At 40.8% G+C, this 21,477-nt stretch overlaps 2 protein-coding genes across 2 annotated transcripts; one reads left to right on the plus strand and one right to left on the minus strand.

Moving 5' to 3' along the window:
* Nucleotides 1-493: 493 nt before the first annotated feature.
* On the plus strand, nucleotides 494-15,424 carry LOC306867105 (CCR4-NOT transcription complex subunit 4-like). The gene is made up of 13 exons (XM_079412625.1): nucleotides 494-765; nucleotides 3,979-4,201; nucleotides 7,872-8,069; nucleotides 8,845-8,931; nucleotides 9,067-9,168; nucleotides 9,316-9,441; nucleotides 9,557-9,678; nucleotides 11,936-12,145; nucleotides 12,272-12,329; nucleotides 12,425-12,680; nucleotides 12,770-13,198; nucleotides 13,655-13,888; nucleotides 13,976-15,424. Exons 2-13 carry the CDS (start codon nucleotides 4,028-4,030, stop codon nucleotides 14,293-14,295), a joined length of 2,316 nt encoding a protein of 771 aa, XP_079268751.1. The 5' UTR covers nucleotides 494-765; nucleotides 3,979-4,027; the 3' UTR covers nucleotides 14,296-15,424.
* Nucleotides 15,303-19,277, minus strand: LOC306867108 (transmembrane protein 178B-like). The gene is made up of 4 exons (XM_079412629.1): nucleotides 18,676-19,277; nucleotides 17,896-18,012; nucleotides 16,222-16,359; nucleotides 15,303-16,127 (listed from the first exon to the last, which is right to left on the minus strand). The coding sequence occupies exons 1-4, from the start codon at nucleotides 19,055-19,057 to the stop codon at nucleotides 15,871-15,873; spliced, it is 894 nt and encodes a 297-aa protein (XP_079268755.1). The 5' UTR covers nucleotides 19,058-19,277; the 3' UTR covers nucleotides 15,303-15,870.
* Between the last annotated feature and the right edge of the window lie 2,200 nt (nucleotides 19,278-21,477).

Here is a 21,477-nt window from a genome sequence, read left to right on the forward strand (position 1 = left end):
AATGTTGCTATTAAAAAAGGTTACATTTAACATTACTATTTGAGTAAATGTCTTAAAAGAGGTGGTTATATAAACTCAAGTTAATGTTTTAACTGTAAAATCTTTTATCATTATTATACATGCAGTTTTTTATTATATTAACTGAGAGAATACATTCAGTTGTTCTATTAAAAAAAGTTACATTTAACATTACCATTTGGGTTGGGTGAATTTCAAATAAGTAAAATGTGAAAATCTAAAAGAAATTGTCTTATAAAACAAAGTTATTTAGTTAAATATTTCATTTGAATTTCTGCAACTGTTACAATAACAAAAGCAAATTATAAACTTCAAAAATGAAAATACTTACTTTTAACAATGTATTTTTCCTAAGTGCACCTAAATCTGACATGGTATCTATTTATATCGCCCCTCGTGGTGACTGTAGTACATTACTGATGTTAAAAATTATGATGACAAAGTAAACTACATCTCCCACAATGCATTGTGCCTCGCGGCTTGCGCAAACTCAGTGAGCGCTGACTGGTTAATGTATTCCCTCCTCATTTCAGTGTAAAATGGTGGTAAAAATCTGCTACCTAAATAAACATTAAAACTGAGTAGGAAAGCATCTAATCAATTTTGAACATCTGAGCTGTGGAGTAGTGCTCATTCCAGACTATCAGATAGGCACATCTGATCAGTTGAAAGGCAGAAACCCCCGCCTAAACTAGAGTGAATATCCCTTGGAGTGGAATCCCTGCAATACAGGACCAGCTAGTAGAAGTGAGTACCCTACAAAACAACTGCTTTAATTGCGATCAGTGCACATGATTATAACTACTACATCGGTATTAGGTATGTATATGTGTGTTGAAGCAGACTAACCCTATGGTTAAAGAATAAAACCTTCAGTTTAAGTGAAGGATGAAGTCAAAGGTGGACAGGCGGCGGTTCCTCCTCTAGTCGCCGGGCCGTTTAGTAGGAGAGTCGCAGGCTTTAGCTGTGTGTAGGCCGCAAAATAGAAACGTTCAGAAAACAATCGTTATCGACAGAATATATATGGAGAGAAAGTCGTTTTATTAGCTTTCAATCATTTCAATATATCCGTGCTTTTACGTTTGTGTGTTATTTGTTGTTGGAGGGTAAATGAAATGTTTTAGGCGTTGTGTTGTTGTGCCGCACGTCAGTTGAAGTCTGTCCCAGCTGTGGAGACACCTGACCGGCTTTCAGCGCGACTGACGCACCGCTAGACATATATGATGTGAGATGTCAATAACTGCGATTTCAATAATAATTCATAGACTTTAAAATAGGATTCAATGTGTTGTTTGTTTAATTAATGTCAATGTGAAGCTGAAACGGGCTCTACGAAGGTCTACGAATCAAACTGTTTTGATCAGATGCGAGAGATTGAAGTGTGAATGTTTAATGCATGCTTTCGCTGATATAATTTAATATATGCTTTTTATAATGCATATTTTGTGAGGAAAATATTAGCTACATCTTTTAAACATGCATTTGTTGTGATGCAAATGTCAGGGTTGGACAAAAGAGATAATGTCATTCGCAGTAGAATCAGAATCAGAATGAGCTTTATTGCTAAGGTATGTTTGCACATACGAGGAATTTGTTTTATTGACAGTAGCTCCACAGTGCGACAGAATGACAGCAACAGGACACATATAATAATAATGATGTACAAATATACAAAATGGACAATATGCAAAATAGCACAAACACAGTATACAAAATAGACAATTCAGTATGTACAGGTATGACCTCTGCTGGGCCTTTTTCACTATAGAGTAAGTGTGAATGTCCCACTTCAGGTCCTGAGAAATTGTAGTGCCCAGGAATCTGAATGACTCCACTGCAGTCACAGTGCTGTTCATGATGGTGAGTGGGGGGAGAGCAGGGGGGTTTCTCCTGAAGTCCACAATCCACAGTTTTGAGCATGTTGAGCTCCAGGTTGTTAAGACTGCACCAGACAGCCAGCTCCTTAACCTCCTGTCTGTAAGCAGACTCGTCACCATCCTGGATGAGGCCGATCAGTGTGGTGTCATCTGCAAACTTCAGGAGTTTGACAGAGGGGTCTTTAGATGTGCAGTCATTGGTGTACAGAGAGAAGAGCAGTGGGGAGAGAACACAGCCCTGAGGAGCTCCAGTGCTGATCATATGGGTGCTGGATGTGTATTTTCCCAGCCTCACTAGCTGCTGCCTGTCTGTCAGGAGGCTGTTGATCCACTGACAGACGGAGGTGGGCACAGAAAGCTGAGTTAGTTTGGGCAGGAGGAGGTCTGGAATGATAGTGTTAAAGGCCGAGCTGAAGTCCACAAACAGGATCCTCACATAAGTCCCTGGTCTGTCCCATGTTGACTGCATCATCCACAGACCTGTTTGCTCTGTAGGCAAACTGCAGGTGGTCCAGTAAGGGTCCAGTGATGTCCTTCAGATAAGCCAAAACCAGTTTTTCAAATGACTTCATGACCACAGATGTTAGAGCCACAGGTCTGTAGTCGGTAAATCTTGTTATCTTGGGTTTCTTTGGGACGGGGATGATGGGGGCCAGCTGGTCAGCACAGGATTTCAGACAGGCAGGTGTCACACCGTCTGGGCCTGGTGCCTTCCTTCTCTTGTTCTTTTTGAAGACCTGTCTCATGTCATCTTCTCTTATCTGCAGTGCAGGGGGTGGGGGGGTTGCAGGAAGTGTGAATGGTGTTTTTTCAAACCTGCAGTAGATATCATTCACATTGTCTGCCAGTTGTTCATTCTCCACAGTGCTGGAGTGGTGTCTTCTAATTGATGTCTTTCAGACCTTTCCACACTGAAGCTGTGTCACTGGAAGAGAATTGGATCCTTAACTTATCAGAATAATTCCTCTTTGCCCCTCTGATCTCCTTTTCCAGTGTGTATTTGGCCTGTTTATACAAGACTGTGTCCCCATTCCTGTAAGCATCTTCTTTGGCCTGACGGAGCTGTCTGAGTTTTACAGTGAACCACGGTTTGTCGTTGTTATAAGTTAGATGAGTCCTGGTAGGCATGCACATATCCTCACAGAAACTGAAATATGATGTTACAGTCTCTGTGAGCTCATCCAGATCATCAGCAGCTTCAAAAACACTCCAATCAGTAAGGTCGAGACAGGCTTGTAAAACCCACTCTGTCTCATTAGCCCATCTCTTTACAGTCCTTAATACAGGTTTAGCTGACTTCAGTTTCTGCCTGTAGGTCGGAATAAGATGAACCAAACAGCGATCAGAGAGTCCTAAAGCTGCCCGTGGAACAGAGTGATATGCATCCTTTATCGCTGTGTAACAGTGATCCAATATATTACTGTCTCTGGTGGGACATGTAACATGCTGTCTCTATTTTTGCAGTTCGCGGGAGAGATTCGCTTTATTAAAGTCCCCGAGAATAATGAAAACAGAGTCTGGATGGTGTTGTTCTGTGTCTGTGATCAGATCAGCGCGTTTCTGTAAAGCTGAGCTCACGTGCGCTTGTGGAGGAATGTAGACACTCACGAGAATGAACGAGCGGAATTTTACACTTTATAAAGCTTTAGTATTTTGTGCTAAATACAACATTAGCGCTGTATTGTGTGTAAAAATTGTTTATTTGAAATGTGAATATTGTAAATTAGGTATTCGTGTCTGTCTATAGACTGTGAATACCTGACTTTCAGTCATCTCTAATGTGACCCAGTGGTCCTATTCTGCAATCCCAATACATCAGCATGTTTATAGACAACTGGGCCAACTGATTGTAATGAGAGAAACATGAAAAGGCTTAATGTGCTTTGTGGTAGCTTGATGTTTTGGACTGCTATGAGCCCATGACAGCTGACTGTTAATTTGTCATGGCTATTCGCTTTGTTTTGATCTAACTCATTTTTCAATATGAATATTTAACAAGAGTATTTATGTACTAGAATAAAGTAGTGTCATCATCTACGATGCCACATTTAAATCAAATCTACTTGCCTTGACTTTGCCTCAGCCCTTCGGCCAACCTGCCAGAGACTCTCCTGAACTTGCCGTACGATAGGATGTCCCGCAGTCCCGAGCTGAAAGAAGACCCCATGGAGTGCCCACTGTGCATGGAACCGCTGGAAATTGACGATGTCAACTTCTTCCCCTGCACCTGCGGCTACCAAATCTGCCGCTTTTGCTGGCACCGCATCCGCACAGACGAGAACGGTCTCTGTCCTGCTTGCAGAAAGGTAAGATTCTGCTTGAAATTTGTATACAACTTCTGATGATTGTGATGGACTACTTGTTTTATATCTGTTTGTCCAAACGTCAACGTCGCTATTGGGACACCGTTACACTATATATAAGAAGCTGTCCTTGATGTGCACTTAATCAGGTAGTAGTTGATATCGATATGGCTGATAGTGATATCTGTTGTATCATGTTTATTAGTTTTTCTACTGATATTATATTAATCAGTAAAATTAAATCAATTTGAAATGATTTATTACCTATTAGATAATTATGCAAATAAATATGAAAGTATTAAACAGTCAATTTTTAGATTGAATTCAAGATTCAAGATTTTTTATTTGTCACATACACAATTATACAGAGTATAACCAGCAGTGAAATGTAAGTCAGGTCCGCTCCAAGGACAGTGCAATTATATAGAATACAAATATTAAGAAAAAGAAAAGTAGAAAAAAATTAAAGAATAAAATAAAAGATAAAAAATTTAAATATAAATGTGCAGGTCAGTATGTTGTTGACTTAAATAGTAATAAAGAGGAATGTGCAAAAAAGTTGTACACGGTATGTAAATAGCAGCAATATGAGGTAGAGAAAAATTATGAATAGCTTATTGATATGGTGATATTTACATGGAGTCATGTGATGTTATGACACAGAGTTAGAGTTTAGGAGCCTGATGACCTGGGGGAAGAAGCTCCTCCTAAGTCTCTCAGTTTTTGCCATCAGGCTACGGAAGCGCTTACCAGATGGAAGCAAAGTGAATAGTCGGTTACCAGGGTGATTAGAGTCCTTAATGATTTTGACAGCTCTATTTTTGCAGCATTTGAGGTAGATGTCCTGCAGAGAGTGGAGAGCAGACCCTGAGATGCGCTGAGCTTAGCGCACAACTCTCTGTAGTGCTTTGCAGTCCTGATTGGAGCTGTTTCCATACCACACTGAGTCAATACACTTTCTATGGTCCCTGAATAGAAAGTTTTCAGGATTGCTGGTGAGACCCTGAATTCCCTCAGCTGTCGCAGATGGTACAGTCTTTGCCTGGCTTTCTTAACCTGTGATTGGATGCGTGTAGTCCAAGTCAGGTTCTCGGAGATGTTTACACCGAGGTACTTGAAGCTACTCACCCTCTCCACAGCAGTCCTACTGATCATAAGAGGAGTGTAGGGCTGCTGCTCTCTCTTCCTAAAGTCCATGATCAGCTCTTTAGTTTTGCTCACATTCAGAGAGAGACAGTTGTCCTAGCACCATGATGCGAGTCTCTCTACCTCATCCAAGTATGCGGTCTCATCATTGTTGGAGATGAGGCCCAGAACCACAGTATCATCAGCGAATTTGATAATAGATGTGGAGCTGTGAGAGGACACGCAGTTATGCGTGTAGAGAGAGTAGAGCAGGGGACTCAGGACACAGCCCTGTGGGGCTCCTACGTTCAGGGTGATGGAGTTTGAGGTGAACTGGCCAACTTTCACCAGTTGAGGTCTGCCGGTGAGGAAGTCTTGAATCCAGTCACAGAGTGAGGAGTTTAGGCCGAGGTCTGTGAGTTTAGAAGCCAGCTTGATGGGGACTATAGTGTTGAAAGCTGAGCTATAGTCAATGAATAGCAGCCTTACATAATTCCCATTGTTGCTGTCCAAGTGTGTGAGGGAAGAGTGGAGGACGTGAGAGATGGCATCGTCAGTAGATCTATTGGCAAACTGAAGAGGGTCCAAAGTATCAGGGATGGAGGAGCAGATGTGGCTCTTTACAAGTCTCTCAAAAACCTTCATGACTATAGATGTGAGGGCAACTGGGCGATAATCATTCAGGCAACAGGGTTTATTGTTCTTTGGCACAGGGATAATGATGGATTTTTTGAATGAGGTGGGAACCACGGAGGTAGCAAGGGACTCATTAAAGATAGAAGTGAACAAACCAGCGAGCTGATCGGTGCAGGACCTCAGAACACGGCCGGTTATCCCATCAGGTCCGGCTGCTTTCCTGACGTTCACTTTCTTTAGCGCCCTCCGAACCTCATCCTCCGACACGGTGATTACAGGATCATCGCTGCTCTGCCTGCTGCTTCCTGACGTGCTAGACGGCAGAGACGCCGTTACAATCGAAGCAGCCGTAGAAGGTGTTTAACTCGTCGGCCAGCAACGGATCTGCTCTCACCTCTGCGGAGGATTTGTTTCCGAAGGCACAGATGGTCCTCAGTCCCTGCCACATCCGTCGAGAGTCATTGAGCTGGAAATGAGACTCAATTCTCTCTCTGTATCTGTGTTTAGCGGCTCTTACTGCGCGTCGAAGAGCATAGCACGATGCTTTGTACTCTCTCATATTCCCGGTCAGAAGAGCCTCGTTGTAAGCGGCAGCATGTGTGTTAACCGCAGCACGGATTGTTCTGTCCATCCACGGTTTCTGATTGGAGAATGTCCTTATCGTTATTGTTTCTGTAGCTTGCTCGGTTAGCGTGTTTAAGCTTAATGCTACATCCGTGAACTCGCTGACGTCAGAAGAACTCGCCCGGAACATGTCCCAGTCGACGTCATCAAGAGCCGCCTGCAGCATAGCCTCTAAGTGGGAGGAACAGCGCGTCACTACTCTCTGCACCGGAGGATCCTGAACGAGCCTTTGTTTGTATTCCGGTGTGAGGAAAATGGCGACATGGTCCGATTTGCCAAATATTCCTGGGATCACACCATTTCTTGTTAAATTCTTGTTAAATATTACAATATTAATAAATTTAATGTTAGATTTGAGAGAGAACTTTGTATTTTGGTATGAACATTTAAATATCATATGTGAAAAGGTTACTTCACCCAAACATGAAAATTTATTTACTCTCCCTCATGTTGTTCAAAACCCATAAGACTTTTTAATTTTTCATTTTATACAAAGTTTATTTTTATTTTTTTAAATGGATATTTCTTTTCAGTCTATTCCACCAAAACTTAGATGGTCCAAAAAGTTCATTTAAAACATTGTAAAACTAATCCATATGAACCAAGTGGTTTAATCCAAGTCTTCTGAGGGCATGATCAAATTGATGAACAGATTTAATCTTTGATCTATGCAGATCTCTTTATAAACTTTTTATTGCATCAAAGATTTAGTGGAATGGACTACATTCCACTAAATACAGTGTAGGAACAGCCATCTCGCAGGTTTCATTAAAAATATCTTCATTTGTGTTTCAAAGATGAACAAAAGTCTCATGAGTGTGAAACTGGTGAGTAACTGATAACAAAATTTTCATTTTTGGGTGAACTGTCCTGTTAAACAATTCTGCTACTGTGTTGGTTCGCCACTTAATGCCCAACACACAGTCAAACTCCTGAGGCAAAATAAGTTCAAAATCACCAATCTAGAAAGCTGGATGGTCAATATGTATTGTTAGTGTGAATGTATTGTTAAATATAAAAAGATATATTGTTATACACAAGCACAGTGGTCAAATACCATCTGATTAACCAGCCTTAATGTTCTCAAGCCTGATTATGCAACTGTGGCTAAAGTGTATTGCACCGCTTTCTTGGCAAACAGCACTTCCCAAGTGTAAACGCAATGTGGTTCATTTGACTCACTGTGATGGTGTCAGCCTGAAAACTTGACCTATTTTCAGAGTTCTTTGAGAACTGACACCCCTCAGATACAGATCAAATGAGGTAACTGGCTCTGTGTGTTCTGTAGCCTTATCCGGAGGATCCGGCAGTATACAAACCACTGTCACAAGAGGAGATCCAGAGGATAAAGAACGAGAAGAAGCAGAAGCAGAACGAAAAGAAGCAGAAGGTGACAGAGAACCGCAAGCACCTGGCCAGTGTCCGTGTGGTGCAGCGGAACCTCGTGTTTGTCGTGGGACTTTCTCAAAGACTCGCAGATGCAGAGGTAAATGCTTATGTTAAACAATGCCGTTGTCTTTTTTTTTTGTTTATTATATAACAGCTATAACAGGGCCACGACTGCCCCCTAATGCAATGCAAATGCAAAGCTGAATTTTCAGCAGCCGCTACTCCAGTTTTCAGTGTCACATGATCCTTCAGAAATCATTCTAATATGCTGATTTGGTCATCAAGAAACACTTCTGATTGTTGAAAACAGTTGTGCTGAATATTTTCATGCAAATTTTCACTGATAAATGGAAAGCTCAAAAGATCAGCGTTTATTTGAAAAAGAAATATTTTGTAATATAAATGCCATTTTAAATAGATTTAATGCATTCTTGCTGAATAAATTAATAATTAAAAAAAAAATACTGACCCCAACCTTTCAAACGGTAGTGTACAATTTAATAAATAAAAAGAATGAATTAAATTGGTAATTTATTTTTTAAATTTGTACTGATTACAAACGTTACAAACGGTAATTTATTTAATCTCAATGAATGTGTATTTAAATCTGATCATGTAAAATCCGCTGTACCCTTTGGCCATATCATATCTGTGAGAAATGTCACTTCCTGTAGGAGGTAAATGAGAATAGCTCAAAAAGAGTGTAAATCAGCGAGTCATTTACATTTTGCTGAACAAACAGAAATTTCCTCCCTCAGAGTCATTTCACAGATTGATTGTATGATAAGTGGGCATAATTCAGTGTAGTGTCTGTTTTGTGGTTCATGCAATAATTCACTGGAAGAATCACTCTCACTTTGATTACTTCTCAGGTACTAAAACGTCCGGAATATTTTGGAAAATTCGGCAAAATCCATAAAGTGGTCATCAATAACAGCACATCATATGCAGGTTCACAGGTAAGAAAAGCCACATGTGATCTTAGTTATGAAACATGATGCTCACGTGCTTCCTGTGTATTTAGCACCTGTGAAAAAGTCTTGAGTTGAATAAAGAAAACACACACAGATTTATTTTGACCTTTCGCTCCACAGGGTCCTAGTGCCAGTGCCTATGTAACTTACATTCGTTCAGAGGATGCCCTTAGAGCAATACAGTGTGTTAACAATGTCATAGTGGATGGTAGAACACTCAAGGTAGGTGCTAAACCATCACAATTTAAGCCATTTACAAAATTATCACACGTTAAGTATATTATGTCTGTGTTAAATGTTTATTGTGTATTCTGTCACTTTGAAGTTGTTTGTTTTTAAAATACTTGTCTGTCACTGTTTTGTCTCAAGGCTTCTTTAGGTACAACAAAGTACTGCAGTTATTTTCTCAAAAGCATGCAGTGTCCTAAACCGGACTGCATGTATTTACATGAACTAGGGGATGAAGCGGCTAGTTTTACAAAAGAAGAAATGCAGGTGAGCACAGTTGTTTACACTGCAGATCAATCAGTTCAGAAAAAAGCATTTAGAAACAAGGCATTTGTGCGGTCTTATATTGATATTGTTCGACTGCTGTGTTAATTGTTTTTAGGCTGGGAAACATCAAGAGTATGAACAAAAATTACTCCAAGACCTTTACAAAGCAAACCCCAACTTTTTACAAACCTCAACGTGTGGAGAGAAGTCCAAGAGCAAACCCAACTCCACTCAGAGGTGTTGTTTTTATCCTGAATTTCATTGCTGCACCTGCCCAGTCAGATGAACATATTCATATTTTTAATTAACATTGAATCTGGCTTATGGTTGCATTATACTCTATTATTAACTAAGTAATAATTAATTTTCATAAACAATAAAAAAATTATACATATTACCATTCAAAGGTTTGTGGTCGGTAAGATTTTTCAGATGTTTTTGAAAAACGTGTCTTATGCTTATCAAGGCGGCATTTATTTGATCAAAAACAATATTATTGTGAAATTACTATTTATTTATTTTTTTAATCTATTTTAAAATAATTTATCCCTTGTATTTATGTATTCAGCAGCCATTACTCCAGTCTTCAGCATCACATGATCTTGATTTTTTTTTATTATTTAGGATTCTTTGATGAATAAAAAGTTCAAAAGAACAATATTTATTTAAAATAGTTTTTTTAACATTAGAAATGTCTTTTACTGTTACTTTTGATCAATTTAATGCATCCTTGCTAAATAAAAACATTTATTTAATAAAAACTTACTGATTCCAATCTTTTGGATATTGTACATATTTAATTATTATATACAGTGCCCTCCATAAGTATTGGAACAATAAAGACAAAATTGCTCTGTTGGCTGTGAAGTCAAGACATTTGCAAATATGATTAAAAGATGAATATGAGACAAAACTACAGAATGTCACATTTTATTATTAGCCGTTTCAACACATACATGTTTTACCAAATAAAAAGAACAGCACTTTTAGAGTTCATCCCACTCATTGATGTGAGCATAAGTATTGGAACAGTTGAACATAAGGCAGATATAAAAGATTAAAAGCTATTATTTAGTTGCAAATCCCTTGCACACAATCACAGCAGTGACTCTGTGACCCATAGACATCACCAGACTCTTGCTCTCATCCTTTGAAGTGCTTTTCCCAGCGTTTAATGCAGCCAATCCCAATTGTTGTTTGTTTTGGGGAGTTTCTGCCTTTACTCTCCTCTCCAGCTGGTGATATTCATGTTCAATCGGATTTAAATCTGGAGATTGACTTGGGCAATCTAAGACTTTCCATTTCTTTGCCCTTATAAACTCCTAGACTGAACTGGCAGGGTGTTTTGGGTCATTGTCCTGATGCAATATGAAGCACTTCCCAATGAATCTGGTGGCATTTTCTTGAATATTGGTAGGCAAGATGGTTTTGTACCCTTCCAAATTCATTCTGCTACTGTCATCATACATTAAGTCATCAGTAAAGTTGAGAGGGCCTGTTCCAGAGACAGCCATGCATGCCCATGCCACGACACCACCTCCACCATGCTTTACAGATGAGGCTGTATGCTTGGGATCATTTGCAGTTCCCTTTGTTTCTCCACATTTTTGCTTTCCCATCACTTAGATAAAGGTTCATCTTTGTATCATCAGTCCATAAACACAGTTCCAAAACTCTTCTGGCTCACCTTTGTGCTTTTTTGACAACTCTATTTTTGGTGCTGGTCAGAGGTTTGCATCTTGCTGTGTAGCATCTGTAATTCTGTGTCAAAGTCTCCTGAGGAAAATTGTCAGAGCATCACCCCAGCTTTCTAGAAGTTGTTGGTGATTTTACAGACACGTCTTTTATGGTCCATTTTCACAGCTTTTATGATTTGTCTGTCATCAACTACTGTTGTTTTCTCAGCCGATCAGGTTGTTGTTGGTTGCTGGTGTCGCTGGTGGTTTCTGAACTCTTGATTTCTCCATGCCCATTGTTTTTGCTAGAGCTCTAACTGACTTCCTCTTTTCTTTTAGCATCCAAATCACTTGCCTTTCTCTCAAAGTCAGCTCCCTCGTCTTCATCCTGGTTTGTGTGTGTCATCATCGAATGCAAGATTCAGAATGCAGAAGTAATGGATATAACTGATACGACACATTCCCTGCTTTTAATATCTGAAGAATTAATGCAACAGGAAACAGCTGATCACTTAGAAAGACCTGTGAGGCAACTGTTACAATACTTATGCTCACATCAGATAGAGGGATGAAACTCTAAAAGTGCTGAACTTCTTAGCTGGTAAAACATCTATGTGTTGAATCGCCCAATAATAAAATGTGACATTGTGTAGTTTTGTCTCCTATTCATCTTTTAATCATATTTGTAAATGTCTTGACTCCACAGCCAACAGAGCAATTTTGTCTTCACTGTTCCAATACTTTTGGAGGGCACTGTAAGTGTTTCTTTTCTATGAGAAGTGTGATTTCCATTTTTAACTTTAACTTTTTTCCCCCAGACCTAATAGTACCAATAAAGAAGGATGGCCCTCATTACAGAATTATGGGAAAATGGTTAATGGTTTAACTACAGAGCATCGCAAGTCCCCTTCTCTTTTAGACTGCCTAACAGACTCAGACCACATGACTCCAGACGAACCAGACCCTGAACAGGGTACAGAACAGAACACAGGCCTTCCACCCTTCCCATCAGCCTTAGAACCTACCAGGTACTGTACTACAGAAGCCTGGCCAGTTGTTCTTTTGATATACAACAATATACGTTGCTTTTTATCAAGTGATTTTTCTTCCTGTGTGTTCTTGTGCATGCTTATCACATTGTGCTTCCATTTCAGTCCAATTGGCAAACCGTCAGAACCCATAAGTATAGGAAACGGGGAAAATATATCACAGGTAAGTGCTAAAAACTCTCCAAGAATCTCTAAGAATAGTTTTTGTGTCTTTTTTTTTTTTTTTTTTAATCCATCTGTCTGTATTTGGTTGGGCAGACATCCAGTAGCGATTCCCCATCTCCTCCACCTGGCCTTACTAAACCCAGCCTCGTTGTGCCCATCAGCATGGCCGAACTCTCAGCGCGCTCACCTTTCGAGGGGGCAGCAGCAGAGTCTCAGTCGCTTTTCTCAGACAACAGCAATTTCAGACATCCTAATCCCATCCCCAGCGGCCTGCCGCCTTTCTCCAGTTCACCACAGGGAGCCTCTGACTGGCCTATGACTCCAGAACCACAGAGCCTTTTCACCTCAGGTAGGCCCGTACAGTAAATGCAGTGTAGTGGACCAATAAGATTTCAGTATGGGCAGAGCTAAACCCACCAAACTCTCTTCCTTTTGCAGACACTATCCCAGTGTCGTCCTCCACTGATTGGCAGGCGGCCTTCGGTTTTGGCTCTTCGGCCAAGCAGCAGCAGCAGGACGATGACCTCGGCTTCGACCCGTTTGACGTCACACGGAAGGCCCTGGCCGACCTCATAGAGAAAGAGTTGTCAGTCCAGGAGCATTCCACCCTCTCTCCCAACCCCTCTTCCCACCAGACCAGCCTCCCTAACGGCCAACAGCGCCTTCCTCACCTCCAGCACAGAGGCCTCTATAACTCCTTCAGCCTGCCCCAACACATGACCGCACGCCACCCCTGGATGGGCCTTCCCACCCGCAATAACCTCACACACTTGAACCACACGGCCTCAGCTGCGCACAGCCATTTCTTAGACCTGAGCATGCCGGCCCAGCACCATAGCACCGGCCTTGGGGGGATTCCTATATCAGGTTAGGGGATGCATCTGTCTTGTGCGCTCCAGTTTTTTTTTGTGAAACACCTGTGTGTGTTAAAACACCTGGTCTAAGCAGGGCTACAGTTGTAGCCCACTGATCCAAATACAAACAAGTTGTTGAACTCATTCCCAGTACGTTTATTGTTGTTTTTTTGCACTGAGTTGCATTTTAATTGTAATTTTATTTTCCCTTGATGGCTAATTCAGCTTGTTTGTGCCTCTGAGCCCTTTATGAGAGTGAACTGTGATCATCTTCAGTGTTGTTATTAACTAAAACTATTCAAAACTATTTTCGGTAGCTTGAATAAAATGAAATATTACCAGTAAATAATATTACTGGTGTTCTTCTGTTTGTAAACCAAGCGAATTTTAATTATTGGGTGAACAATGCCTTTAAGGATGCTGCAAAGTTTCAATTCTCATGTTTCTCATTAAATTGTTGCTCTTTCAGAAAACAATGGTTCTGTGGAAAGCTTAAATGTGAAAGAGTGGCAGGACGGACTGCGAGCGCTCCTACCAAATATCAACATCAACTTCGGAGGCCTCCCGAACTCTACCTCTTCCTCCTCCTCTTCCTCCACTTCCAGTGTGAACCACATCGGGGTGCCGGTAGGCTCGACTGGAGTCTCGCACAGCCTCAGCTGGGACAGTACGGCCAGTTGGATGGACCCCGCCATCATCACAGGTGCGATTTGTGTTCCGTAAACTCCCTGGTTACAGATAAAACCTTCATCGCTAATAGTACTCATTTATGTCCCTTTTCAAACCCCAGGCATCCCAGCATCCACAGGCAACAGTTTGGACTGTCTCCAGGATGACAATCCACCACACTGGCTCAAGTCGCTGCAGGCACTCACAGAGATGGACGGACCGCCCATCTCCAGCGCACTCTCACAGCCCCCGCACACCGGCCTCCTGGACGCGGCCGCCCAACTGTCCTTACACAGAGCTGCCTGGGCCCCTTACCTCCCTCCTCCCACACTCACCCCAAATCAGTTCCACTCCCCACCTCCAGGTTTTCAAACAGCCTTCAGACCCCCAGCACAGACAGCCACAGACATCCTACAGAGTGCCGGTATTGACCGTCACTAAAGACAACCCTCTCTCAATTTAACTGCATCACAAATATGAAACTGCAAATATACCCCTTCCATTAATAACATAACATAAGCTCTTGTCTTTCTACCCTTTCCCTCTCCATCCCTTCCACATCAGGATTTGTTTGTCTGTTATCAGTTTTTTTTTAAGGCACACATATGATGAGCACCATCAGTGCAGGGTAATTATTGAGACAGACACTGAGAGTCCTAACACACATTCACACACGTTCACATATGATTCTGGGGGAAAATAAGTGTATGACACTGAAATGTGCAGAGGAAACCGTGAGCACTGATGTGTACATGTAACTAACAATGGCTAAACAGAATGTGCTTAAACGAATAACGTGTCTGATTGGCGTCACTCCTTCGTCCAAGGTACAGAATGTAATTTAATACTGTGAATCTTTAGACTTCCTGTACGTAAGGTCTCACCACCACTTGAAGGAAATGGATTATAATATGTTCTCAGCTTCTTACACGTTTAATGTTTACGAAGCCACAGGTGAGATGTTTGAGTGGATTAGTAGAATCCAAACCCTGGTCCTCATTAGAAGGGACTCCATTAATCACAGAGTAATACCTTCTCTAATCTTAGGCTGGGATCCATTTTGGATTTAAGGGTGGTGTGAGACCTGACATGCCACAACACAAAGTCTACAGTAACTTCATTCCCATGAAGAGAAGCGAGAAAGACCACTGTGGGAAGTGTTTATTGGCTTGCCTATAGAATAAGCCATTCATACAAGGTATGAATCTGGAATCGAGTCTGGAACCTTGGGAAGGATGGTAACAAAGGAGACGTATCAAGGCATAATTGCAGATAATATGAGTGTTGAAAGCATGAAGATGGGCACACACTAACATGCCACCATTCCAAGGCCTTCAAATTATTTCTACTCTCTTTCTTTCTCATCTGTGTGGCCATACTAAACAGTATTTATCAAATGCAATCACTCATTCTTTCAGGAAAAAATAAATCAATGTAGTCCAACATTTGGGTTTAACATGCTGCTGAGATCATTTAATACAAAATAAAGCGCTAAAAGAAAAGAATTGACCCCTTTTCTGCTGGTCTGGAACAGTGAAATCTTAAATAAAATTGAGTATTCATTGCCTCTGTTTGATTCTCTTTTTTTCTGACGATGTGTAGTTTGAGTAGAAGCAGTAGGGTTTTTTACATGAGGCATTTTATTGTCCAATGAAGAAATTATTGACATTGAAAACAACTACAGCACATAATGAAATTCATGGTAATTATACATCGGAATGGTCTTGGAAACTGTAAATTCATCTTGAAATTCAAACACGGTCTACTGAACACAAAGCCAAACACCAAGAACCGCTTCACCAAGGACATGCTGAACTCATGTCGGGATGAAAGCTTTTATACAACTGTACAAATGTGCTTTTATAACAGATTCTTCTTTTTGCACATCAATTAAGAGCCATGGCTTGCCACCTTCCAGCACAAAATGTCTTTCAACGGCCTCTCTGTTTTTAATACCCATGACGAAGTCTATGAACAGGTTTGTTGATGTCAATGTACAAATTGTCGTGTGAAGCTTTAGCACACCGTTCCGTTCTCCATGCGAGACTTGGGACAGGCGGTACGGGATGGTGGGGGTGGCTGAATCGATGGTGCCAGGGTGCAGAAGAACCCAGCTATGAGGGTCAGTCCTAGTCCTCCCCAGGCACTGAACATGGACCAGCCGTAACCATGGCTTATATCATCCGGAAGGCTGAAGAGATAACGTGGGTAGCGGGACAGTTCAAAGTTGATGCCGGCCACACATGTGCAGAGAGAGATGATGCAGAAGGTACCTGAGGTGGGACATGATACTAGATGTTTAGAGATCAGGCACCAAGCATTGTCCAATTAATTTTTAAGAGAACAAACATGGAGGAATTCACATACCTCCCATAAGGAAGAGTAGACCGGCAACGTAATGCATGAGGCCTTGTTCCCAGCAACAGCCCAAAATGCCAATGGTCCAGCCAAACAGAATGATGGATAGAGCCATGCCCATGAAGCCAGCTGTCATCCGACGCAAATCTGGAGAAACAAAAACAAACAAACTACTGGGGGTGTCCAATCTCGCTCCTGGAGGGCCACCTTCTTTCAGAGTAAAGCTCAAAACCAACTCAACTATATATCTCAACAAGACCAGATGAAACTTCTAAACTAAGCTAATAGATTGTGTAAAAAATTTAAAAGATTGGATGACCAATAATTTCCTCCTATTGAATTCAGATAAGACAGAGATATTACTTATTGGACCAAAAAACAGTACACAGAATCTCTTGGATAGACGGATGTACTGTTACGTCCTCTAAAATAAAAAATCTGGGTGTTATATTAGACAGCAACTTGTCCTTTGAAAATCATATTTCCCATGTTACAAAAACAGCATTCTTCCATCTTAGAAACATTGCCAAGCTTCGAAACATGCTATCTGTTTCTGATGCAGAAAAGCTAGCTCATGCATTCGTGACCTCTAGACTGGACTATTGTAATGCACTGCCAGGTGGTTGTCCTGCATCTTCAATAAACAAGCTACAGATAGTCCAAAATGCAGCGGCTAGAGTTCTTACCAGGTCAACAAAATATGATCATATTACCCCAATTTTACAGTCTCTGCACTGGCTACCTATTCAGTTCCGTATCATTTACAAAATATTATTACTTGCCTATAAGACCCTAAATGGTTTAGCTCCTGCGTACCTCGTCTTCTACCACGCTACAATCCAACCCGCTCCCTAAGGTCGCAAAACTCTGGACTCTTGGTAGTACCTAGGATAGCAAAGTCCACTAAAGGAGGTAGAGCTTTTTCACATTTGGCTCCCAAACTCTGGAATAGCCTTCCTGATAACGTTCGGGGTTCAGACACACTCTCTCTGTTTAAATCTATATTAAAGACACATCTCTTTAGCCAAGCATTCACATAATGCATCTTATAATCTTGTACTGCAGTTATATCTGATCAAATGTACATTATTATTATTCTTTAGCTTGGGTTGAACAAATCATTTTTGCTTAGATGGAACAGCAGCTACGCTAATTATGTCTCTATTTGTTTCTCTGTTTCTGCCACGGGATGTTAACAAGGAATGACAGAAGCTTCAGTCTGGATCCAACCCTTAAATGATCTGAGATGACCGAACACCTGAGAAAAGATAATGCCACCCCCTCAGAGGGCGTCAACACTCAGACAACATACAGATTTACCAAATTTTGCCATAAGTTAAATATATTAAGGTTCTGCAATATATAAATGTATTGTGGAAACTTAATTTCCTGTAGAGCTGCTTTGCAACTTGAACTTGAAACCAGCTTTAGCACACCTGCTTGCATTCTGACTAAACAGGAAGGTGGGAATTCTAGGAGAAGGATTTGATACCCTTGATTAAAACTCTTCCTTCTATATCAAATACACTCATATGCAGGGCCTTCATGTGCCCAAGACAAAATTTGTTAAGGGTAGGCAACCCTTATTGAGGTCCCATTAAGTACACCACACCATATTGGGAGGACCCCTTTGTAAGAAAGTCCAGGACATCACTGATGCAAACCGAAAAGTGTCCCACTTACGCAGGGCATGCCAATCATCTTGCTGGATAGTCTTGGTGATATTGTAGGAAAGATCCTTTCGTGTCACTGCAGAGGAGGAGTAATAGTACTTTATAAAGGAGCAACGCTCGATAGTTCCTGGAAAAACAAGAAAATCATCATTAGATCCAGGCCCAGTATGATAATTTAGATTTGTACACATGCCCAGCTTAAGTAAGGTAGGCTTGGACAGTTGGGTGGTAGTTGTCAAGCTCATAATTAGGTATACCAAGTCCCATGCGGAGCTGAGCCTTCTTGTGCATATGGATAAGTGTCACGTTTAGATGAGTAAATTACCCAGATGGTAGAGTGAGTATTGCTCATACAGTCCAAATGAGTGGTTCTCAATCCAAGTCCAAGAGTACCACCATGTTCAGATCTTGAAGCCTCTACTAACAAGCTGATGAAATATATCAAGCGTGTTAAGGTAGAATGCGCATTGCTCAGGTACTCCAGGACCAAGCTTGAGAACCACTAATCCAAAACACTACAATTCATAGAAAACGTTTATGAATGTTTAACCACTAAGATGCTCATGATGTCCAATATTGAGAAAGCTTCCAATAGGTTTTTTTGATTAAAATGAATTGGCACTTAAATTTGATGCATCGATGGGCCTTCTTATATACATTTAGTAGAGATGTCAAGCTTCTAGGTTTAAATGGCAGTTTCCAGGCTCTCATTATGGCAGCATCAACAAAACATTGCATCAATACAGCCAACACATACATATTCCTATAAGGCTCAGATGGATGCTTTTACCTTTTTGTATGAGCTCTTCGATGTCTGGGTCAAATCCTACCCTGTGGCATTTGCTCCACAGCCCCATGTTGGTTGAATTGCAGCGTCTGCTGCACTCATCCGCCGCGCTCATCGCGAACAGCTGACGCCGGTTTCTATTCAGCAGCAGTCGGTCTTCCCATCGGTCCAGGCTCGCTCGGCTGGCTCGCAGTGGAAGGCTGTGGTTGGGGATGTAAATGAAACCCGGATCGCTCCTGCGGTTCGAGAAGGTTCGGCAACGCTCCTTGTATCTCCTCGCGTCCGTTTCGTACCAGTGATCCGATGATATCGCGACTGTCAGGAAACACAAGGCGACGAGAGACAGACAGAGACCCGTGTACAGAAGCCACTTCCCCGTCGCCATCGTTCTGCCAGGCCGCCGATCAGCACCTCATGGTGGACAGCTCCTTCGACCGAGGCAGCAGATCAGTCCAGCTTGAGCATCTTTTTTCGTGTTAAAAAGGCAAAATGTTGAGGTTGTTGTAAACATGCCCTTTTAAATGAACGAGATTATGACAGAAATCCTCTAGCCTGTATTGGGAGCGGGTTCCGCTCTTCCTCTCTGAGCTGCTGCAGGCAGAGACGCATGACAATCACACACACAGGAACTAAAAACCATTTAAAAAATGGAGGGGGAATAATCAAACTCGTTCAAATAAATAACTGTAAATAAAGATTTCTATTTTTTTTTTTTTTTCATTTTAAGCATATTAAGCGGTTGGTTTAACCACATTTAGATATTCTGCTTCAGACTCTAAAGACACTTCTATAGTGTCGTTACTGTTATGTTTTATATTATTATTTTGTGGGGCCTGAGATTTATTTATTTTTTGATGAAGTGATGTTTAACCTTCAGACAGTGTTGATGGTCAAATGTTTTCTATAGGCAGTTGATCTAAATACAGTTTACAACTCTGATTATCCCTGAAAAAAAGAAAACATTTAACCCCTTAACAACTCCTTACCATATTTGTTATGCTTGTTAAACACTTATGCATAAAGTCATCAGTACAGGGTTAAACTATCCTTTGTCCAATTGTTAAACATTCTAACCAAAACAAGCCCCAAGACAGTCTGCAAGTCTTGTACAAGGTTAATGACAAGTCATAGGCAGGTTTTATAAAGGTAAGAGCAATACATTGAACGCAGCACAATGGCAATATGGTGTCAACATGTAAATGTCTTGTATTAGACATAGACTTGGCAACACTTCCAAATTTGAAAATACAACTTCCAACAGATTTCTCATACATACATAGGAAGTTGTATTTTCAAATTGGGAAGTGTTGCCAATGTACAGTGGTGTGAAAGTTTTTGCCCCCTTCCCATTTATTTTTTTTGCATATTTGTCACACCTGAATGATTCAGATCAAACTAATTTTAATATTACACAAAGATAACCCGAGTAAATACAAAATGCAGTTTTGAAATGATGATTTCATTTATTAAGGGAAAAACGCTGTCCAATCCTGCCTGGCCCTATGTGAAAAAAGTAATTGCCCCCTAAATCTAATATCTGGTTGTGCCACCTTTTGCAACAACTGCAATCAAGCGTTTGCAATAACTGGCAATGAGTCTTTCACATCGCTGTGGAGGAATTTTGTCCCACTCTTCTTTGCAGAATTGTTTTAATTCAGCCACATTGGAGGGTTTAAGCATTAAAGGACTGTTTAAGGTCATGCCACAGCATCTCAATTGGATTTAAGTCGGGACTTTGACTTGGACACTCCAAAACCTTCATTTTGTTTTTCTTGAGCCATTCAGAGCAGACTTGCTGGTGTGTTTAGGATCAATGTCCTGCTCATGAACACTGACCTTAATTGAGGCAAGTGAGGCCTGCAGTTCTTTAGATGTTGTTTTTTTTTTTTTATGACCTCCTGGATGAGTCGTCATTGCACTCTTGGAGTAATTTTGGTAGGCCGGCCACTCCTGGGAAGGTTCACCACTGTGGATAACGGCTCTGACCGTGGTTCGCTGGAGTCCCAAAGCCTTAGAAATGGCTTTATAACCCTTTCCAGACTGATACATGTCAATTATTTTGTTTCTCATCTGTTCTTGAATTTCTTTAGATCATGACGTGTTGCTCTTTAAGCATGCTTCACTTTGTCAGACAGGTTCTATTTAAGTGGTTTCTTGATTCAACAGGTCTGGCAGTAATCAGGCTTGGGTTTGGATAATGAAATTTAACTCAGCTGTCTAAAATAATGTGGTTAATCACAGTTCTTTCATGATTTAACAGGAGGGGGCCATTAATTGTTCACATAGAGCCAGGCAGGTTTGGACAGCTTTTTTCCCTTAATATATGAAATCATTTAAAAACTGCATTTTATATTTACTTGCATTATCTTTGTGTAATATTCAAATTTGTTTGATGATCTGAATCTTTTAAGTGTGACAAATATGCAAAAAATAAAAAAAACAGGAAGGGGCAAAAACCTTTCACGGCACTGTATGCTCACATCAGATAGGGGGATGAAACTCTAAAAGTGCTGATCTTAGTTGGTAAAACGTGTGTTGAAACATCCAACAATAAAATGTGGCATTCTGTAGTTTTGTTTCATATTCATCTTTTAATCATTTGCAGATTTCTTTACAGCAAGCAGCAATTTGGTCTTGCTGTCCCAATACTGAGAAAATAGCACTGCTACCAAACACTACTAGAATATGGAAGTAACTTTTGCTGTAATTAAAATGTTTAAGATCTTTAAATCAAGACATTTAGGATAACTGAGAAGTAATTGACACTAAAAGCAGTGTTTGAGAACATCAAAATGAAGCGAGTTT

This window comes from Barbus barbus, assembly GCF_936440315.1.
Source record: "Barbus barbus genome assembly, chromosome: 48".
NCBI lineage: Eukaryota > Metazoa > Chordata > Actinopteri > Cypriniformes > Cyprinidae > Barbus > Barbus barbus.